The 21,075-nt window shown below is 31.7% G+C and overlaps 1 protein-coding gene across 1 annotated transcript in view; it reads left to right on the top strand.

Moving 5' to 3' along the window:
- Window positions 1–21,075, top strand: part of LOC106475613 (disks large 1 tumor suppressor protein-like) — a gene marked incomplete at its 3' end in the record, with an annotated part of 180,333 nt that overhangs the window by 156,573 nt on the left and 2,685 nt on the right. The window contains exons 6-10 of the mRNA XM_022380864.1: window positions 7,598–7,642; window positions 9,720–9,767; window positions 10,141–10,265; window positions 12,602–12,704; window positions 15,731–15,934. Coding sequence (XP_022236572.1) covers window positions 7,598–7,642; window positions 9,720–9,767; window positions 10,141–10,265; window positions 12,602–12,704; window positions 15,731–15,934 — 525 coding nt within the window. The remainder of the gene's footprint in view (window positions 1–7,597; window positions 7,643–9,719; window positions 9,768–10,140; window positions 10,266–12,601; window positions 12,705–15,730; window positions 15,935–21,075) is intronic.

Below are 21,075 nucleotides of genomic sequence, written 5' to 3' on the forward strand. Positions count from 1 at the left end.
TCTTCAGTATCTAAAGCAGAATAAAATGACTGATGTAAATTCATTTTATTCTGCTTTAGATACTGAAGATGGAATCTGATAGAATTCCGAAACGTTTATCCATGTCCCCTTTTGGTCAATAAACAATGTTGTATATCATAAGTGTCGTAATCTTGTTTATAACCATTAATAATATACTGACCAGAATGAGAGCAGCCAAACAGGAGTACCCACCGCCACAAGAGCCTTTGTACGGTTTTGAACTGAGTAATGTATCCACAGTTTAAATGTCCCCTGGTGGGACAGCGGTAAGTCTTCGGACTTACAATGCTACATTCGGTGGTTCAATTCCCTTCGGTGGACACAGCAGACAGCCCGATGTAGTTTTGCTATAAGAAAACACACACACCCACAGTTTAAAGTACAGAGCGTGTTAAACCTTCTGATCCGTAATGCGACACGCTACCTGTAGGTGACACCAGTGGTGGCTAGTTTGTTTAGATTTTGTGTCGTATTATTGAATGGTGCCTAAAATTTGATTTGATTTTTTGTTCCCATGCTCTTGAATGCAGTGGACATTTATGCTTCGTTTGATAACCACCATTTTTTGTAATTTAATTAGATTAGTCTTCGATTTACCACAAACGATCAGGAGTAAGGATCTTTTCAGGTTGATAACCATTTTTTTTGTAATTTATTTAGATTGGTCTTTGATTTACCACAAACGATCAGGAGTAAGGATCTTTTCAGGTTGATAACCACCATTTTTTTGTAATTTATTTAGATTAGTCTTTGATTTACCACAAACGATCAGGAGTAAGGATCTTTTCAGGTTGATAACCACCATTTTTTTGTAATTTAATTAGATTGGTCTTTGATTTACTACATGCGATGAGGAGTAAGGGTCTTTTCAGGTTGATAACTTTTTTTCGACATTTCGTGTAGGACTAAAATATTCTTGTTGTTTAGCCATCAAAACTAGATCACTTTTTGTAGGCCTTGTTCTCTTTAAAAATTTACTTATTTAAAGCGTACTTTACTTATTTAAAGCATCGTATGCATCTTGGTGTGTTTATTTTAAAGTATTTAGTGACTGGAACATAAACTGATATTGTAAAATATCCTACAAATAAGTGTAATTCAAGAACGAAACTTATTCCAATAATCCTCCGAATTTGTTGCATGAAAAAAACTGGATTAAAAAAACCCAACAAAAACGGCCATAATGTTTAGTGATCAAACGAGGACAAACTTTGCTCATGTACTCTAATTTCTACGGAATTTTTCGCGTCACTTTTCTCGTAGTAATAAAGTTTCCCACTTACACTAGACCTATTTTAGTACAAACATGACACTCTTCTAGCTGGCAAAAGAATGCGCTAGATAGGGAATGTAATATCGGCTTAGATATCAAGAGAATGAGGTAAACGTTGCACTAAATTGGTAGAGAAGCTGCCACCTCTTTTGATTTTACCAGCGTAATTCCATTTTAAGGCGTGTAATGAAATAAAGAAACCTAAACCCATAGCAAGATTTTTTGAATTTTTAAAAAAGACCTGTAAATGGTTTTAATAGTAAAGTAGAAAGTAAATTATGTTATAAAACACGCAGTTAAATACGAATTGAAAAGCAGTATTATTTACACATCTTTGGACACACATAAGACCTACTCACGCACACACACACACACGTTTGTATATTCATTCATTCATTTGATATGTATATATATATATATATATATACCAGTTAAAAACAATATTAAGGTAGCCACTGACTAAAAGAAGGAAATTACACAATAACATCACAAAAATCCAGAACTATAAGAGATTGAATCGTGTGTCAAGGTAAAATACCCTCTGTTGATTAGACCTGGTATTAATTAATTTTTTTCGTAGTCGATTTGTAAAATAACTATCAAATGAGACCAAATTTATTTAACTTAGGGGGGTAAAAAAGTATTTATTTAAAAGGCGTGTAAATTAGAACTGCTTGATAAGGACCTACTAGTCTGATTTTTTAAATGATACGTATAAAGATTAATACGTGTTTTCGTTACACTGTGAATTTTGAAAACGCCTATTTTCGTAACTTCTGTTTTGGCTGCAATTTCATGTAAACTGTAGTCTTCTTTCGCCACAATATCATGCTTGGTTGAATCACAGATTCTAGGTATGGGCGACAGATCTGAAATTTTAGGAGTGTGAAAATCGGACGTTTTTCTATAACTATACTTGTTAAAGCGTTCAGTGCCAATTTTACTTGAACATTGCATCTTTCCCAGTGGGTTTGGTTTTGGTTGTTGTTAAGATCAAAGCTACACAACTGGCTGGCTATGCTCTGCCCACCAAGAGTGTCGAAACTGCTTTTAAGTATCGTAAGCCTACAGGCTTACCACTGAGCTACTGGAGGTGGGGGATCTCTTTTATTAAGACCCTTGCAGAGTTGTTCTATTATAGGTGAAAAGCTAGTTTGATGACATTATATACACATTGAACATAAAATTAATATCAAAAATGTCCCCAGGTACTGACGAGTTTACAAAGGAAAATATTCCCTATAAGAATTATATATGTTGCACTTTAGTCTAACGATAAACAAAAGTGTAAGGATAGTATTTTTCACGTCATTAGATACGTATATTCACAGAGTACACAACAGTTTTGTTAATTTTAACATCAGAAAGAAAGAGGACATAAAAACACTGCCTCCTTACCATTGATGGTATTTTAAAGCAACTTATCAAATAACAAGCCCAAGAAACAAAACGTTTCACATATAAAAGACAGACAGATAAAACGAGTGCAAAAATTAAAATGTGAAAATCTACCTTAGCAAAAGAAATTATCTGGCGAGGAAGGGCTCGCACAGCAGCAGGAATACGCCATAATGGAGGGCTGGAATATCAACTCCAGGGGTTTTAGTATCACCCCATGCAGTTATACGTTTGTAGTAAATTGCTTAACTTTCAGTTTTATTTTTGTAATTCCATTTCACTATTGCACTGGCTGGATACAGTGAATGTTACTTTTAGATGGAAGTCGTAGTGGGTTTCAGAACCTACACCTGCAACGTATTTTATTTTCTACATGTGACACTTGTGATTATATTTTATGTATTTTTCCGTTGTTTCATCTTGAGGTAATTATTTAATTTATGTCCATATGCTAATTAAAGTGCCAGTTTAGTGGTTATCGTAACAACCACTAAAGGTCTATCAAGACATATGAAAATAACTCTACTTACTGGATAAATAATTTCTAAGTTTGTTATATTTTTTATATAGTTTACGGGCTTGATTTTTTTGTAATTTTAAAAGCAGTTTAATGGTAATTAGAAGAAAAAAAAGTAAACGAACCATGGACCCTCAGGTTCACAGCCTGACACACTAACAACTAGGCCACGGTAATCGTGGGTGCCTATAACTGTCATTTATACTCTATGGGCAAAAGTGAGCATGACAACAAATGAAAAACTATACCCAATATGTACCGTACTATAAAATGAACAGCAAGATGTATATATTTAAACTAATATATTTCAAAACAGTACAATATTCAAGTAATTGCTGTATAAAATTGTAAAAAATATAATACAATATAAATATTAAAAATTGTCATATCGACTGTATATTGCAATTCACAAACATTTTCAATTTGTTTGTTTGAGTTCTATGAGCTGTGAGAAAATATTATGTTGGGAATATCAGTGGCGTATCCAAGGAGATTTCCTTGCTACCGGGATCCCTGGCTTTTTTTTTTCTCCTTTGTATTTTACAACAATACACAATAAATGATTATCAAATAGTGGTCAACTTTTATCTTTTCATCAGTCCCAAGTTTTATCTTTTCATTATCAAAATTCTATTAAAATGCAATTTAAAATCTAATCTTTAATTTAAAAAACTGGAGGTGATAAATTGTTTTCCAATTTCTTGTAATAGTTATTTTTATATGACCACTGAAACCTTTACTTGGACATACACCATTAGCGTTTGCATACTCCAAGACTTGATCATCTTGGATATGTCACTGAATATGTATTTCAATAAGCCTTTTTTTATTATAAAGTAAAATTTTATTGCCATTTGTTTAGTTTGCTCTTATCTTATAGTTGGCCTTATATAATGAAGGTAATCCTGGATACCCCATTGAATATGTATTTCAATAAGCCTTTTTTTTATTATAAAGTCAAATCTTATTGCAGTTTGTTTAGTTTGCTCTTATCTTATAGTTGGCCTTATACAATGAAGGTAATCCTGGATACCCCACTGAATATGTATTTCAATAAGCCTTTTTTTTATCATAAAGTAAAATTTTATTGCAGTTTGTTTAGTTTGCTCTTATCTTATAGTTGGCCTTATACAATGAAGGTACTTAAGGCTTAGGACAATATGGATCTAAAAGTAACTGTTCTTAATTCTTTAGGTTTGGCCTGGTGGTGAAGGTGCTTGACTTGCAATCTGAGGGTTGCAGGTTCAAATCCCTGTCACTGAACATGCTCGCCCTTTCAGCCATGGGGGCATTATGTCGTTGCGATCAATCCTTTAATCCCTTTATTCTTGGGTAAAAAGAGTAGTCCAAGAGTTGGCGGTGGGTGGTGATGACTAGCTGCCTTCCCTCTAGTCTATCACTGCTAAATTAGGGAAGGCTAGCACAGATAGTCCTCGTGTAGCTTTGTACGAAATTAAACACAAATCAAACCTTCAGGTTTTGTTCTGTTTACAGGGGCTGAGTTATTTTGCATCTTGAAAGCGTGAAATCTTTTGTGCTGTATGCTTGTCATTTCTTGAGATAAACATTAATGAAAGTCTTCAGCACCTCTATTTTCTTGGCAGCTCAAGAGTGATCATTTATATATATACAGGGTAGGGCAAAAGTCACTATACAGTTGGTACTATACGTTTGTTGTGGTTGATATTATATGGCTGGTACTGTATTATCGAAAGTTTGGGTTAAGACGGCACACTTTGAGAAAGGGTGTCATATTTTGTTGCTGTGTGCCCATTTTAGTAAGATTTTAGTCACAACCTAGACTGTTAGTAACTGTTGCCATCCAAAGCTTCAAAATTGAGATAAATTTTGGCTTTGGTTTCTTGGATTCAGACCAGGGCTTGAGCTGATCAAGTCATCTTTTAGTATTTATTTGCTTCAAACCAGTATTGAACACGACATACACTACAGCATGGGGCATTATGATTCTGAAAAAGATCCTTCTCCCCATAGAATTACACCAGTGAATTTTTAAACTTTTCCCAATTGAGCAAGCTTAAATAAATTAAAGGAAGCCAATGTCATTATACTACTTCTGCCATTCTTCATGGTTGAAACAGGCTCAGACAGCACAATAATATTTGCAGTGTTCTTTAGGTTGCTGTCAAACCCAGAAACCTATGTCAGAAGTTGAAAATGAGTAAAATAATTATTCGCTCTACTTATTGGCTTTCCATTGTTATTCATTTCAGTTTTGGTGCTTAAGGTACGATGAGATGCCGCCTTTTCTTCCTGGCTCTGTAGGGTGCCTTGTGGGCTGCAGCTTTTCTATAGAATCTAGTAGTATGGAAACGATGCTCCTAGAGTGTTCTGATATGAATTCCTTAATTGTCTTTAAACAACTCTCATTTACAGGTTTCGAAATTTAGATGACTAATTTTAGACTGGATAAGTTGATATGCCACATCAGCACACACACATTTCATGGGAGTGTGTGTGTGTGTGTGTGTGTGTGGTGGTGGGGGATGCCATTACACACAGAGGATTTGGACATCAGTTTGCAGGTTTAGAATGTCACTTGTACTACCAGTGCTACATCCATTAACGTTTCATTTTTTAAGTGGCTGCAAGCTGTCTTCGTTACTAGCTGAGAGTGTACATGTACTCGAATTCATAAAATATCCACAGTCACATAGTTGTTGTAAGTGCATTCTTAGATTCTCAATAACATGCTGTGTGAATAAACATTGATTTTATCACAATTAAAAATCTTGTTTTTCATGTAGTATGTAATAGAGATGATGTGAACATGACACACTCATAGACATACAACATGTAGTTTTACATTTAATTAATAACGAAAAACAACAATCTTTAAATACAATTTTATGCAATATTTAAGAAAGACGGTTCTGCCATCTCTTAACAATTTTGGAAAATATCTTTTAACTAAAGTTTCTGTTGTAACAGCTTTGTTGTCAGTTTATTTATATTTATATATGTGTCTGATGAAATAAAGATTGTTAACAAGCACCACAAGTAGATGAATTGAAAAACCTGATGTGTGTGATCATTGTATAATTTATGTTGTAGTAAACAGTTTATTGATACATAATTATTTTTTTCTATTTATATATAATTATTTTTTTCTCTTGTTAAGGTTTTATATTTGCATGATTCCTTGCATGATAAGTAAAAATACTTAAAGTTCACACATATCTTAAAGAACATTATTGATAGTTATTGCAGTACGTTGTTGGAAATTTTGTAAAATTATAACCTGCCTTAATTAAAGACAGATCAACGTTATAAACTACCGAAGTTGTTCATATAATTATAATGTTTCTCATACTGTGAATGTCAGATTTATTTTCATATTTTGTGTTGGATAGATTATAAGTATAGTAAGAAATACAAATAAAAATACATCCTGAAGAAGTGAGTATCACTGGATGAATATAAGCAACTAATGTAAAAGGTAATTTGTTAAACAAATTAATAAAATTCTTACCCGGTATGAGCAGAGCTTTAGTCACATTGAAGCATGTTTGACTCTATAATTACAAATGAGGACCCTACCTGTTTGTGAAACCCATTTTCATAAACTTTTTATGTGCAAATTACTTATGATTTGATTATAAGACCCCTAGTAACACAAAAGTAAACAAAATATTATCAATGCTGCAATTAATGCTACTGATTACTGCTGGGATTCTGTACATATTTTACATATAAGGTGAGTGATTTAACCCAATGTTTTGGTCAAGTTCTTTACACTGAGTGCTCTAATGTGCAAAAACAACAATATGAAGATTCTCGACATGATGAATATGTGTACCCCACCAATAGTGAATGGTACAAAGAGACACTACTAATTTGTTAGTTAAACTCTGCTTCACACATTAGCAAACTTTTGCAGTAACAACGTACTATATATATATATTTAAATATATTTTATTTTAAAATATAAAGCAGTTTGCTTATGTTTTTTCAAAGTAACTCACAACATTATGTAGATGTCAGATTTTGATCTTCATCATCAAACTCGTTAATCAGTCACATCAAGTACTTGATTATTCTCACTAGATGACTAAAAATACTTATAATGCTAAAAATCAGGTTTTAATACCTATGGCAATTTGTTATTATTTGAATAGTTAGGATAATTGAGTGTAGGAATAAAGGAAAACCTAATTTTGATTAGATGATTATTTTTGTGACATTAATTGATTCAATCACAATTTTGATTAATTGATTATTTTATGTGACACTGATCAATGTAATCTATACTCATAGGTAATAGATTATGATTGAGTTAATTGCCCAGCTCTAGTTATCACATACTTTTCATCCTCAGAATTAACCTAATACTCTTACAGAAAATATTTTTTGTTTTGTTTCTGTTCTAGGCACAAACTCCACTGTTAGAATGGGGAGGCAGTGGGGAAAGCTATGTAAGTGCAATCTGTGTATTATGTTAATGTTAATATGTTTTGTACACTTTTATTGTTATACCTTTATTAAATTTCTCTTCTTTTTAACACTGCTGCTGATACAAGATTATTACCATTATAAAAGGAACCCTCGACAGATATGGAAAAAACAAACATGGGAAGAACCTTGAATTAAAAAAAATACGAAGCTGTTACAGAATTGAGGAAAAGAGCTTTAGACTGAACCAGATGGAAATTTTAGTTTTGTCTTTATCTAGAAATGTTCTGTTTATGACTAAAAGCTAATTAAAAAATAGTTTGGTTTAATACTTCTCACTTAGTATCTCCCAATGTAAAGAACAAGATATAGTAGTCTATGATGGGGAAAAAAAGTCTTAAGATGAGCGCAAAAAGAGAAAGAGATAGACTTTGTAAATAAAACAGATTTTGATCACTGCAATAAATATTTATTTCTTTATCTGTTACTTGCTAGCCACTCCAGTGAAAAACAGCATAAGCCAGCAAAGAAAGCTAGCCTTCTTCCTTATTTTAGCTCAGTAAACTATAAGTATGAAAATGTAATGAAAAAAAGTACACAAAGAAGCAGATAAAGCATTAAGTTCATATATTAAATTAAAAACCTTAGTTTTTGGCCTAACTGATTATAATTGAATGCTTTACTTATATTTTTCAGTCTATTTTATTTCTCTTTAAATGTTTGTAAGAGGTGTTGCAAAATAAATAACACTCTTTCCCCCGAAGTAATGACGAATATCATCATTCGTGAGAAAACGTCATTTCAACCTACTCTTGGGTGTTTGACTCTTTGAATTTCATTTTTTGTGAAAACTTTTGAATCATGGTGCTCACAAGAACTGAGGTTCGTGTCGCATGTGCTGCCTTTGGGATGGCTCAGAAACAAGTCACAGACATGCTCCGAGAATTCAAGTCGGAGATTTCATTCAACAATGCACAGAAGTAGCATTGGAAACTTTGCTTGAATGTGAGAGACATAAATGTGGAACCTTGATTTGTGTTTTCACTGATGTGTTCACAGAGACAGCCACAAAAACAGACATGTTTGTTGCATTGCTGAAATCTTTTGCAAATCGATTAAAACTCAAGCGATATTGATATATGGAATTACTTTTTTGATTGAATTAAAATCTTATTTTACTTTGTTATACTCTCGAGGAAAAAAGTGTGATTTATTTGGCAACACCCCTTACTACAGAATATATATACTTGGAAATACTTGACATTTGTTATAAATTATTTGATAATCAGCATTATTTGTAGTTCAAAATAAGTGACTCTCAAGCTTGAATTTATGTATTACTGTTTTGCTGTAGCCAGTAAACACTTAGATTTATTTTGTTACTTAGAATAGATAGATGTTTATGTTTTTAATTTATATGCTGCTTTTGAAATAGCACTTTGTTTTTCACTACTGTTGAAGTGTCTTCAGACTAGATAAACAATTGAACAGGTAGTTTTGTAGTTTTACTTGATATTTCCACAAAAATACTTTCTTTATGTGGTACATACTTATTAAAACCTCGGATGGACAAGACTTTGAGAAATACAGACACGGGTTGTAGGCTTGTAAACAGTTTTTTGTATTTGTTTTTATATTGATGTTTGCAAATTATAAAATTTAATACAGATAAAGAAAGTGTGTTTCATTGTATGAAGAAAGTTTTCTCTTGAGTCATAAAATATATTTTTCAGTGTCTGTTTAAAGAGCAATAGACAAAGAAAACTTTGTAGAAATAATAATGCTTGTGCTGCTGTGCAAAAGACAGATAGTTTTGTAATAATGACATAGATGTAAATTAACATGCTATCCTAAATACACAGCTTCTGAAAGCATGCTAGACAAAAATATATCACAAGCGCTTTTTTTGTAAAGAATTTCATCTATCAAAAACTAACAGTACACAGGTTTTGACAGCAAACTGTGTTTAATGAAAGAGAAGTTACAAATGCTGATTTCAAATTAACTAGTAATTTATCAGTTTTTTATTTTAAACTCTTTTGTGATCAAATCATTAAATGTGTTTCTTAACATCAGCATTGTTTCTTTTCTCTTTTATAGACAAATGGTGAAGAGGACTGGGAATATGAAGAAATAACACTAGAAAGGGTAAGAAGAATATCCTTTGTATAATGATCATTTTTTGGCTACTGCTATATTGTCATAAACTTTAAATATAGATGAAAATGCTGAATAAAAAAAATAGTTTGTTTTAGTGTATCAGTAGTTAATATTATCATACCAATCTTTGAGAAGTTATTCATAATGAATAATGATTCATGCTAATCCATTCATGATGTCAGAAAAACACATTGGATCAAGAAGTCTTAATACAAAATAATATAGTTTTTTTTTATTATTTCATTCTAATCCATACAGCGCAGTATATTTTATTTATACAGTTCACTCTACATAGCTTAGAAATACTTTTTAGTGTGTTAAAATCAATATAGAATACATTCCATTGGATCTTTGTTTCTAGGGAGGAGCAGGGTTAGGGTTTAGTATTGCTGGAGGAATTGATAATCCACATGTTGATGATGATCCAAGTATTTACATCACCAAACTTATTCCTGGGGGTGAAGCAGCTGTGGATGGAAGGCTACAGTAAGTGCTTCTTATATTGATCAGCTGTTTCTAATTTGTATCTCAAACTTGTTCCTTCAATAAAGATTTAAATAAAACTTATTCAGAAGAACCTTACAATCTTCTCTGTTTGAGATTATTCTGTGATAAAATTATGTGTGTCAAATATGATATGTAAGTGTATGTGTGTGTGATATGCATCTTTTCTTTTTCTTTGAAAGTCCTCATGTTTTATCTTACATATTTCTAGTTTCCTAACTGTGCAGAAATGATAATGTTTCAGCCATATCTCACACTTAATTATAAAATTATTCTGAAGAAGAAACAGCAATCCTATTTCTTTAATGTTCATCTGTTTTTTTTTATACATACAGAGGTTTGAGTACAATATATTAAACAATTTTAAGTGTTCATGCCATATGACAGCCACAGCCATTATAAAACCCCATTGGAATAGAATGTTTTGGAAATACATTTTGACATTGTTTGGGATTTTATAGGTTATGTGATGCCACAAAAATTGATCACTTTTGGGAAGGGTATGTAACAGACCTTTCTGTCACAAAATCTTCATACACTCATACAACAAACATATGTTCAGATCAGTGATTTAAAATTTTCAAGACAGAGACATTCGTTATACTTAATAGTGTTGAAAATATAAATAATATGGTTTACTTGAGTCACCAGGACCATCAAGAAAGAGACCTTCAACAAGTAGTATCCCAGATATGGTAAGTGGCGTCTTGTAACAGGTGAGAATTTATGAACATAAAGATAAGTGGCAAAAGCCATCCACGTGTCTCAAACAGTAATACACAACATACTCAAGAGGGATCTACATCTAGAAACGAAGCCAGTAGGATATGGGTTCATCAAGATAAGGCTTCCAGTCATACTTCATGTTCAACCACTGCATACTTCAAGGAACTGGAGAATGAAAAGGGTGTTTATGCTATACCATACAAAAAAATACTGGTAAAGTTACTGGATTTATTATCTATGTATTTCTGTTGAAATGCATGCTGAGAAACTGTCATCCTCTTATACTTGCAATGAGCCTTTTGCAATAGAAACTACACTGCAGGGCTATTATCAGAATGCATGATTGTTAGATAGAGCACAACTGGACATGGCAACATGCACTGTAACAATGTGGCAGGGATCCAAAATCCTTTTAGTGAAATATACTCAACCTCTGGGTGTATTTATTTTTCCATAAAATAGTCTTCATGAAGATATAATGATATATAATATCCTTGTTCTTATCACGACATAGTTTTTATGATTTAATTAATGTGAGGCTTATTTCAAAGCCTTAAAAGAAACTTGGACATGATCTTTTTTAAGTTGATAAATACAATAAACATTCTATTTTATTGCAAACATCTTTTGCAGCTGATGACTGACTATTAGTAGCTTGCTGCCAAACTGATACTTAATCAGTGTAAATATCTTTATATCAAGTTTCACTAAATGCCAGTGTTGTGGTATACTGCCAATATTAATGTGTGTCCTTTAGAGATAGTTTTGGCCTTATGTTTAATATAAATAGTATAACTATTTCAAATCTAAATGATAGGTTTATCCTTAGTTTTCTTTTATTTTGCAACATATTATGCTACTATTGTATTTTGAAAGAAAATAAAAAGTGCAGGAAAATATAAATCTTATTGTTTTGGTGTGTGTGATATTTTGTTTTTCTTTTAGTTAATAGTTGTGTTACTTCTATTCTGAATCTGCTTTGTATTTGTACATATATACAAGCTTTTTATTAAGAAGAAAAGAAAGTAAAAGAGAGTCAACTTAAATCAACTTCTAAGAGTTGTCAGGATTCTAAAAACTGTGTGTGTGGTGAGAGGTGTTATCATACTTGCAGTTTAGAAGGATATTCATTTCAATCTGTGTCCTTCAAAATTAGGATATTCCATTAAGTTCAAGTACATATTTGGTTTATGTTAATTGTTTAATACTGAGGGCACATTTTCACTATAACATGATCAAAGTTGAGATGTGTGTGGTGAGAGGTGTTATCATACTTGCAGTTTAGAAGGATATTCATTTCAATCTGTGTCCTTAAAAATTAGGATATCCCATTAAGTTCAAGTACATATTTAGTTTATGTTAATTTTTTTAATAGTGAGGGCACATTTTCGCTATAACATGATCAAAGTTGAGATGTATATGTCAAAAGTTTTTGTTATTGTAAGTCTCAGTAAAGATATGGACAATACAATAAGGTTTTGAATTTACATGACTCTTTACTGATGTTGAATTATTGAATTCTAATATCTACCCATGAAAAACTCCCTTAAAACTGTATAATGTAATACATTTCTTATTTTCTGGTGATTCAGGGTAGATGACATAATACTGAAAGTAAATGAAGTAGACTTGGTTGATGTGTGTCATTCCATAGCTGTAGAGGCATTAAAACGGGCAGGGAATACTGTTCATTTGGTAAGTGATACAAGTTTCATGATTAAAACATTAAAATTATTTTCATAATATTCATAAAATAGCCCATAAGATGATCTGAGAAAGAGATAGGATTGATGTTTTGGTAAACTTGACAAGTTTTCTTCTGTTCTACTGCGGAATTTGAAATTATTGAGTCAAAACTTTCATTTTTATTTAGTAGCATAATAACTGTAGTGTTACAAAGTTGTTTTTGGAGCACCTTGTATGTCTTGATTTTGCAGTGCAGTGCAATATGCTAATATCTGACACCTTTTCACATCTTTCTCTTAAGTAGATATCGTTGCACAACTTAATGATTATTTTCCTATAGTTTTGACTTAATTATTTGATTACTTGCGATATAAATTACCATCCTTAGAAATCTAAATAGCTTTTCTCAAAGATCAAAATATCAATAGGGTAAAAACAAGCTATGTATTAATGCTAATCTGAATCATACTAATTGTTTGACTTAAATACTTAAAAAAATAGGTAGTTTATCATTCTATTTCAAGTCTCACTTGCATCAAATAGTTAAGCCATTATATGCCATATGTACATTTTTGAGACGTTTTATACTTCAAAGTCGAATGTTTTAAGTAACAAAGAATCTGTTACCTTTCATATATGACTTTACAAAAGAAGAGTTTCTAATTAATAATAAGTCTAAATATCAAAGTAACTTGTAAGTGTTATTCAAAGTAAAAGGCTTTAGAAAGATCATGGTCGATGATTCCTTTATATTTTGGCCCGACATGGTCAGGTGGTTAGGGTGCTTGACTCGCAATCTGAGGGTTGCAGATTCAAATTCCCATCCTACCAAACATGCTTGCCCTTTTAGCCATGGGGGCATTATAATGTGATGGTCAATCCCAATAGTCATTGGTAAAAGAGTAGCCCAAGAGTTGGTAGTGGGTGGTGATTACTAGCTGCCTTCCCTCTAATCTTTCACTACTAAATTAGGGATGGCTAGTGCAGATAGCCCTCATGTAGAAATTCAAAACAAACAAACAAACAAATCCTTTATGTTTTGGAGTGAGTAAAACTTGTATTCATAATTTCATGCCTTACTCTAGCCAGGCATAAAATTGCATACACATTATCCAACTTCTGACCATAGGAATAAGATGAAATGCTGTGTTTTTTCTAACCATTATCAATAATTTCTGATCAAAGCAAGCTACCTACATAGATCAAAACTGAAAATTAACCTAGTATTTAAAAAAGCTAATATAATATGTGTCTAACTAAAATGTCATAAAACAAAAACTTAATGATTAGAATGCATTGGTTCATCAATTGGACATGCTCTTTTTGGCAATAATCTCAATATCTCACAAGGTTCAGCCAGTTTAGGAGACTTAGGTTAGTTCTAAGTTCATAAACTATTCTAGCAATGCAAAATAATCCTCATAATAAAAGGGTAAGTAATAAAACTAAATGTATTTTAAGTACTAATTTTAACCAGTACTGCTAATGAAATTATTTTTAAAGAAAGAATAGAACTTACTTACAGAACATGTAATAACGAGCTGTTTACTTTGTGAGCCATAACTAGTTCTTTGTCACTTGCAAAATGTGACACCAATATATGCAGAATTTTATATAATCTTTCCTAAGAATGTCTGATGACAAATTAAAGCACATTAAGTGGCTCCAAAGGCCTGACTTTAGATTAGCTAAACATCTGAGTTAAATAGCTACCACACGTTAGAATTTAGCTATCGCATTGGATGGTACAGATAGTACAAAAAAAACGAATATTTATGTAGATAAACATAAAAAATAAAGGAATAACAAAATTGTGTAAGAAATAATACAATTATTAATATTCTATTTAAAATAATCAAGTTCATGTAATACAAAAAGACAAATAACTTACAAAAGATAGTATGAATTAATCTGACTGCAACCATCCCCTAGAGCTGGAAGTAGTAAATGGACCTAAACCCTAAGAACTGTCTAAGTATATATATATATATGTTTGTGTGTGTGTGTGCATAATTATATATAAAAGCAGTAGTGAAATTTGAAAAAGGTCAGAACAATAATAAAGCTTTAAACAAAGAAATAAGAAGAATGATTGATATAACTTATGAAATAAATTAACAGAAACTGATGTAAAGATCAATACTTTATGTGACATTACATCAAAGAAAGACTGACCAGTAATAAGAACATAACAGTATCTTGACTACACACTTTGTGTGCTGCATGATGCTGCCAAAAGATCGGTAAAGGAAAGTGTGTGATGGAGATGGCGTTATGTTTTTATTGATGCAGGTTCACACAAACCATTTATCTGTAGATCACACTTTGCAGCATAAGGTGTTACATACTAATCTAACAGAATTAATGCAACAAAGCTAATCATGTAATGTTATGTATAATATATATAAGGAACTGTTATACAGCTTGCATTAAGTATTGGGAGATAAAACTAACAATGGATGTTAAATTGCTTATTCTTACCTTAAAAAAACTAGTTAAGAAATTAAGATGTGAAAATTTTTAAAAGGTCATGGTATTTTCTAAAATTATTAATCCCATAATTGGTAGAAAGAAGATTGTTGAATTTGTCACAAAATTTAATAAATTTGGTGTTTAAAATGTGGTAGGAAAAACCTTATTTGTGAAAAATAGAAGTGAGTTTGTGAGCTATGCCCACAAAATCATGTAACGTTGAACAGTATTTCTATTATATGTGATAAGCTTTGGGTACATTAGTAAACACAATACCATAACTCATTAAGAAAGTTTTATTCAGAAATAGAAAATTTTAAATTAACAGCATCTGTTTTATTGAAAGTTTTAAACTGGAATGTTTGATTAATATAACTTATATTTAAATCCACCAAGGTTATTTGTTTTTAGTGAAAAATCATTTTTTTCCATAGTCTGTTCTGTCAGATAGGTTATATCACATAATATTTTATACAATGATTTTAGTATTATATGTTATTTGATTAACATTTATTTATTTATTTTTCAAATGTGCCTTTAACAATTTATCGTACACATTTCAGTTTGTGAAGAGGAAGCGACCTCATCAAAGTTATGTTTTAGCAATAGAACTAGTTAAAGGGAACAAAGGTCTCGGATTTAGTATTGCAGGGGGAATAGGCAATCAGCATGTAGTAGGAGACAACGGAATTTACATTACTAAAATTATGGAAGGAGGAGCAGCTCATCTAGATGGTACACTGAAAGTAGGAGATAAACTGATTGCTGTAAGTAATGTATTGATAACTTGGTATTTGTTGAATCAATGTCACTGGATATTTCATTGTTTTAGAGAAGTTTTAGGTAGAGTAGATTGTACTGGATTGCATGCATTTGCCTAGAGTGTAGGAGTAGATGATTTTTCAGTCTCTGTGCTGAAACTATGGAAGACCTAGTAGAACCACAGGTCAACAAATGAAAGAACACCAAGAAACCACAGGACTATTATGTCCTGAAAAATCTCTTAGCTGAAAATACTTGTCATGATTACAAATGTATATGATTACCTAAGTCTAATTATTAATTAGCACTATTTTGTCTTATTATATTATTAGTTTTAAATTTACTTTTTAAAATTTTTATTTAACAAGTTACTAATTATGAATTAGGTTTTTCATCCTATGCTTTTCATAATAATCTGCCACTGTTTTCATGGAAGTCCTGAGAAGGACTGTTTTTGCAGATTTGATCCTTGGTCTTTGTGGTAGAAAGTCTGGTATTTTATATACTCAACTGGAGTTTCTCCCATTAGGACTTGAATCAACTAACTATTTGAATATTTTCAAGGTTTTGGTTACTTCTGTGCTAAATTGGCTGTTTAATCAGTTATGTGGATGTAGAAGTCTTATTTTATTTATTTCTTTTGTATGTTCATATACTATTATTTTAGTATTATTCCAATTTATTGTATGTTCTTCTCTGGCATTATGTTCTATTGAAGACTACTCAGTATGTCTGAGTCTTCTAAGTCTATTATGCTCCCGAATTCTTAACTTTTGTTGATCTTTTTGTTTCTGCAATCTACTGAAATCCATATTCACAGGTTTTGTTGAAAGTGGTGTTTCTCTTCTCCATTAGGTGTTTAGGTACTTTGATATGAACAAACTACAATTGTATTGTGTCTTCTGAATTCTGTTCTGACTTTATGCTTTTCATATATCTACTTTATGTTTTCAGAGAGGACTCTGACATGGGGGATACGGCTCCATGTCTGTAATTGTCTTTCTGCATTTTCTTGCACGGCATTTATTTTCTTCTTTATCAAGAATAAGCTGGAAGAAAATTACAGCATTCATTGAAGTCAAAACAGTATTCAGAAGTAATTCCAGTAAGTTCTCATTAAATCACCCAAAGACCTAACAAAGAAGAAAAACACCATTTAAAAGATCCCCTTTGTATATGAATAAAAGAATTAATTACTAAGTTATAATTAAACTTAGGTGATATAGCCATATTAACCAATGACAGTGATTGATATCCGATCACCACAATCTTACCGTAAGTTCTTGGCTGAATGTAACTTCAACACTGACCACATCAGCAGCAGATACAATGGCACATCCTCAGCACAGCACAGTACTAGAACAAGATACACATTGTTAATTAAAATCAACCAGTCCACTTTCAGCTGTAACTAAGCCTAAACGTTGATAGAATTTAGACCTGTACCTTGTAAGCATACACACTACACAGAATGCACCACAAACCAGTGCTTGCAATCTGCACTTCCACTGTTCACAGGTAACACATTTACTGTAATGATGTCACACACCAACTATGAACAGGAAATCTTTTCAATTACACTACAAGACCAGCTATATATAAACCATTAATGCAGATTATTCAATAATGTGATAAAGGTCTCAGCACAGATACTGAATGTCATTCACTCCTGAACTTCAGCCAGAAACAGTCCATAAAACTAAAATCCTGTACATAACATTATGATTTAAAAAATGTTTATTATTTGTGTTTGATTTACAAAATATCATGCTTCAATTATTACATTGTATCATTTATTTTTATGTCTAAATTCTGACAACTAATTTTAAGTGTGTTTTGATACATATTTATAAAGTATAAAAGTATGTACCGATTATAATGGTTTATATAATCCAAAAAAGTGATTACATTGATATTTATAAAATATATAATTATTTCTTATTCTTATAACATTCAGTTCATTCTGTTCTATTTTCACCCAGCATCTTGAATTTTGAAGATTAATCTTTACAGCATTCATAAACAGCATTTTAATGATTTCATTCTAAATGTTAACTTTCACTTTGCTAAGTGACACTTAAGCAAGAGATTTCAGTTTTATACAAATCTAGGCATCTTTTTACTGCTGACTCACAGTTGTCAGTTTTTCTTTTTTACACACACACACATATATATATATATATATATATATAAACATTCACACAAACACTAAAAATATGCATATTTAATCACAAAAAGGTCCAATTCCTCATAGGCATAAAAATAATAGTCAGTCAACATAAGTTTCTGGTTTTATTCCAAAATGTTGCTTTCAGTTCTTATAGAAAAAGTAAGCAAGTACTTTTACATTCTCTAGTTATTTACCAGTCTCTCTCTCTCTTTTTTTACACCAGACCTGGTAATTCTGGGTTATCAAACTTTCTGCAAAATTTTTTTACTTTAGAAATATTTGGCACAGCTTTTGGACAGGAAACTGATTAGTAACTATACGGACAGGAAACTGATTAGTTACTATGATGTTGAATAGAAGTTTAGAAGTTTTCTTACCCTTATTTTTCTGTCTATAAATAATTGAAAGCTTTGGAAGGAAACAGTTTTTGATTTTGTTTCACAGCATAGATGCTATGATTGAATGTTTATATATATATATATACACACTGTTCTAAACAATTATAGGATAATCAGAATTTGAATACTGTGTTATTTTGAGGTAAAACTGACTTCTCTCAAGAGTAAAATAAGATAGGTCTGCCATATAACAGATGATTCAACCAAGACATATTATAGAGTGGTTCTGAAATGCCCTGAAACTAATTGAGTTAATGGAAAGAAAGAGGCTGGGCACAAATGTAAACAAATAGTAAAAACAATCATTATGTAATAACACTAAGACGACAATGTGTGTATCAGCACAAAGGACAATTGCTTGTACTTGAGAGTTATACATCTTGAGAAACTGTAAATTCTGTAAATATACAATATCATACTTGCACACAACAGTTAGCACTATCCATGTGACTGGTCATTCCTATTAGAATATAAGGGAAATAGTAACCTCGAGATATCACCTGACCTGCCATTGGAGAAAACTGCTGTCAACTTTCTTAGACTAGATGTAACTTTACAGTTATCTTCTCCATGGGCAGACCATGTGTTATCATTGATAACAGTGCAGAACAATGGGTTGTTAGTGGTAAAATAATATAACAACTTTCTTGACCATATTTTATGTGAAAACTCCACTTACCCAGAATAAATGAAAAATTTTGAATAAAGGGGTAGCAAAAAATGATATACCTCAATACTATACTCATGTCAATTCAAAATCACTATTATAAAGTAAATTCAATTACCCCCCTCTTCAATTTATTGTTATGTAAAACAAGGCACCTAATAATTATTTATATGATCAGAAATGCAAGTAAATGGCCATTCAACCTATACTGTGTATAGTGGTTTATACAATCTTGTCTGATTCGTTAGTTTGAAGTGAACTTATAGTTCAAAGTACTTGAAATTGCTCATGGACCTTGACTATGCCTTAGAGAATACATTTGGAAGTTTTATTTGTGCAGAGAACCATCAGACAGAGTGCCTCAATGTATCATTAGCAGAATGTAGAACTACATCAAAAACCAATTGTGCAATTGTTCGTACAACTGAACGACCATCATCCACAACACAAGCAGATGCCTGTTAGCTGATGTTTCTGGCTTGCCAGTGTCACAGAGTATATGCTTTGTGAATCAATCAGATGTTTACAGCTACAACAGGATGCTATGACAGTGTACAGGTAGCTAGAAATTGACTTCACTTAGTTGCCCAAGGAGATGTGTTTTTCTCATAGCAAGGTACAAGATAGCCCATCCTGCAATGGTGTCAAGAACATGTTTGGTAGACCAAAAAACATGTAAAGCAATTCTTATTTTTACAAATGAGTCATGCTCACTCTACTTCTAGATAACAGAATTATATCCATTTTCAGAGAATATGGAACCAGATAAATGCCTCATTTCAAATAGGAACATGATACATGTCATGGTGGTGGAAGTATGGGATGTGTGTGTAGGAAGAGGCACTGGTGAATGTACTAATGTTTACTTCTTTTGGTATGATACCACTAATATCATCATGATAGGGTCACATTATATTGTCTTTTTTGCCATATTCTGGCACAATTTTCTTGATTTCATTCAGCTTTATGAGTGACAGTGCTCACTCTCTGTATTAAACTAGTTGTCACATTTTGTAAAGAAGAAGAAAAAGAGATTGACTGAATGGAGTGGTCTTCACACTTAATGGAATTCAATCTCATCAGGCATGTATGAGATGCTCTTGGGAAATATGCCACATTTTATCAAATGATTACAGACACTGAAAATGTTTTGTAAACATATCTTTTTTTAAAGGATCTTAACAGCACTCTAATTTTAAGCATGCAACATCAGTGAATGGCTGCCTTTCATGCTTGTGGTGACTATATACTCCATGTTAAAGTAAAAAGTCATGAACTCTAAGCATGTAAAACCACATCCACCAAATGGTCATTTACAAGTATAAGCTGGGTGACCAGTCCTATGCATTTTAAATCACATGACTTATTATCAGCTTCCTAGTTTGTGTGAAAATTAACTGAGTTATAAGTTATGATATTATTTTATAACAGCGGTTTCACTTTGTAATAGTTAAAAAATAATTAATGGTTAATTATTTTGAGCAGTGTATGAACACATATACATAAATAAATAGCTTTTATACTATTGATTACATTAATTGTTAATAGGCAATTGAATCAGCACTATAAAACAATAATGAATTAAATATCTCATTACCATTATTGGTCCAGGTTGTCAACTTACTGTCAACGAATAATGTCTGTGGCAATAGCACCCAAATGTGTTGGAGATATCCCATCATCAGACAAAATACAAATGCTGATGTTAATCTAGTCAGCCGCCATGGAAAATCAAATATGTGTACAAAGCTGAGTGCTTACACGCACAACATTTGTATTTTGTCTGATGATGGGATATCTCCAACACATTTGGGTGCTATTGCCACAGACATTATTCGTTGACAGTAAGTTGACAACCTGGACTGATAACGATAATACGATATATATATATATATATATATATATATATAT

This window comes from Limulus polyphemus, unplaced genomic scaffold, assembly GCF_000517525.1.
Source record: "Limulus polyphemus unplaced genomic scaffold, Limulus_polyphemus-2.1.2 Scaffold148, whole genome shotgun sequence".
Lineage (NCBI taxonomy): Eukaryota > Metazoa > Arthropoda > Merostomata > Xiphosura > Limulidae > Limulus > Limulus polyphemus.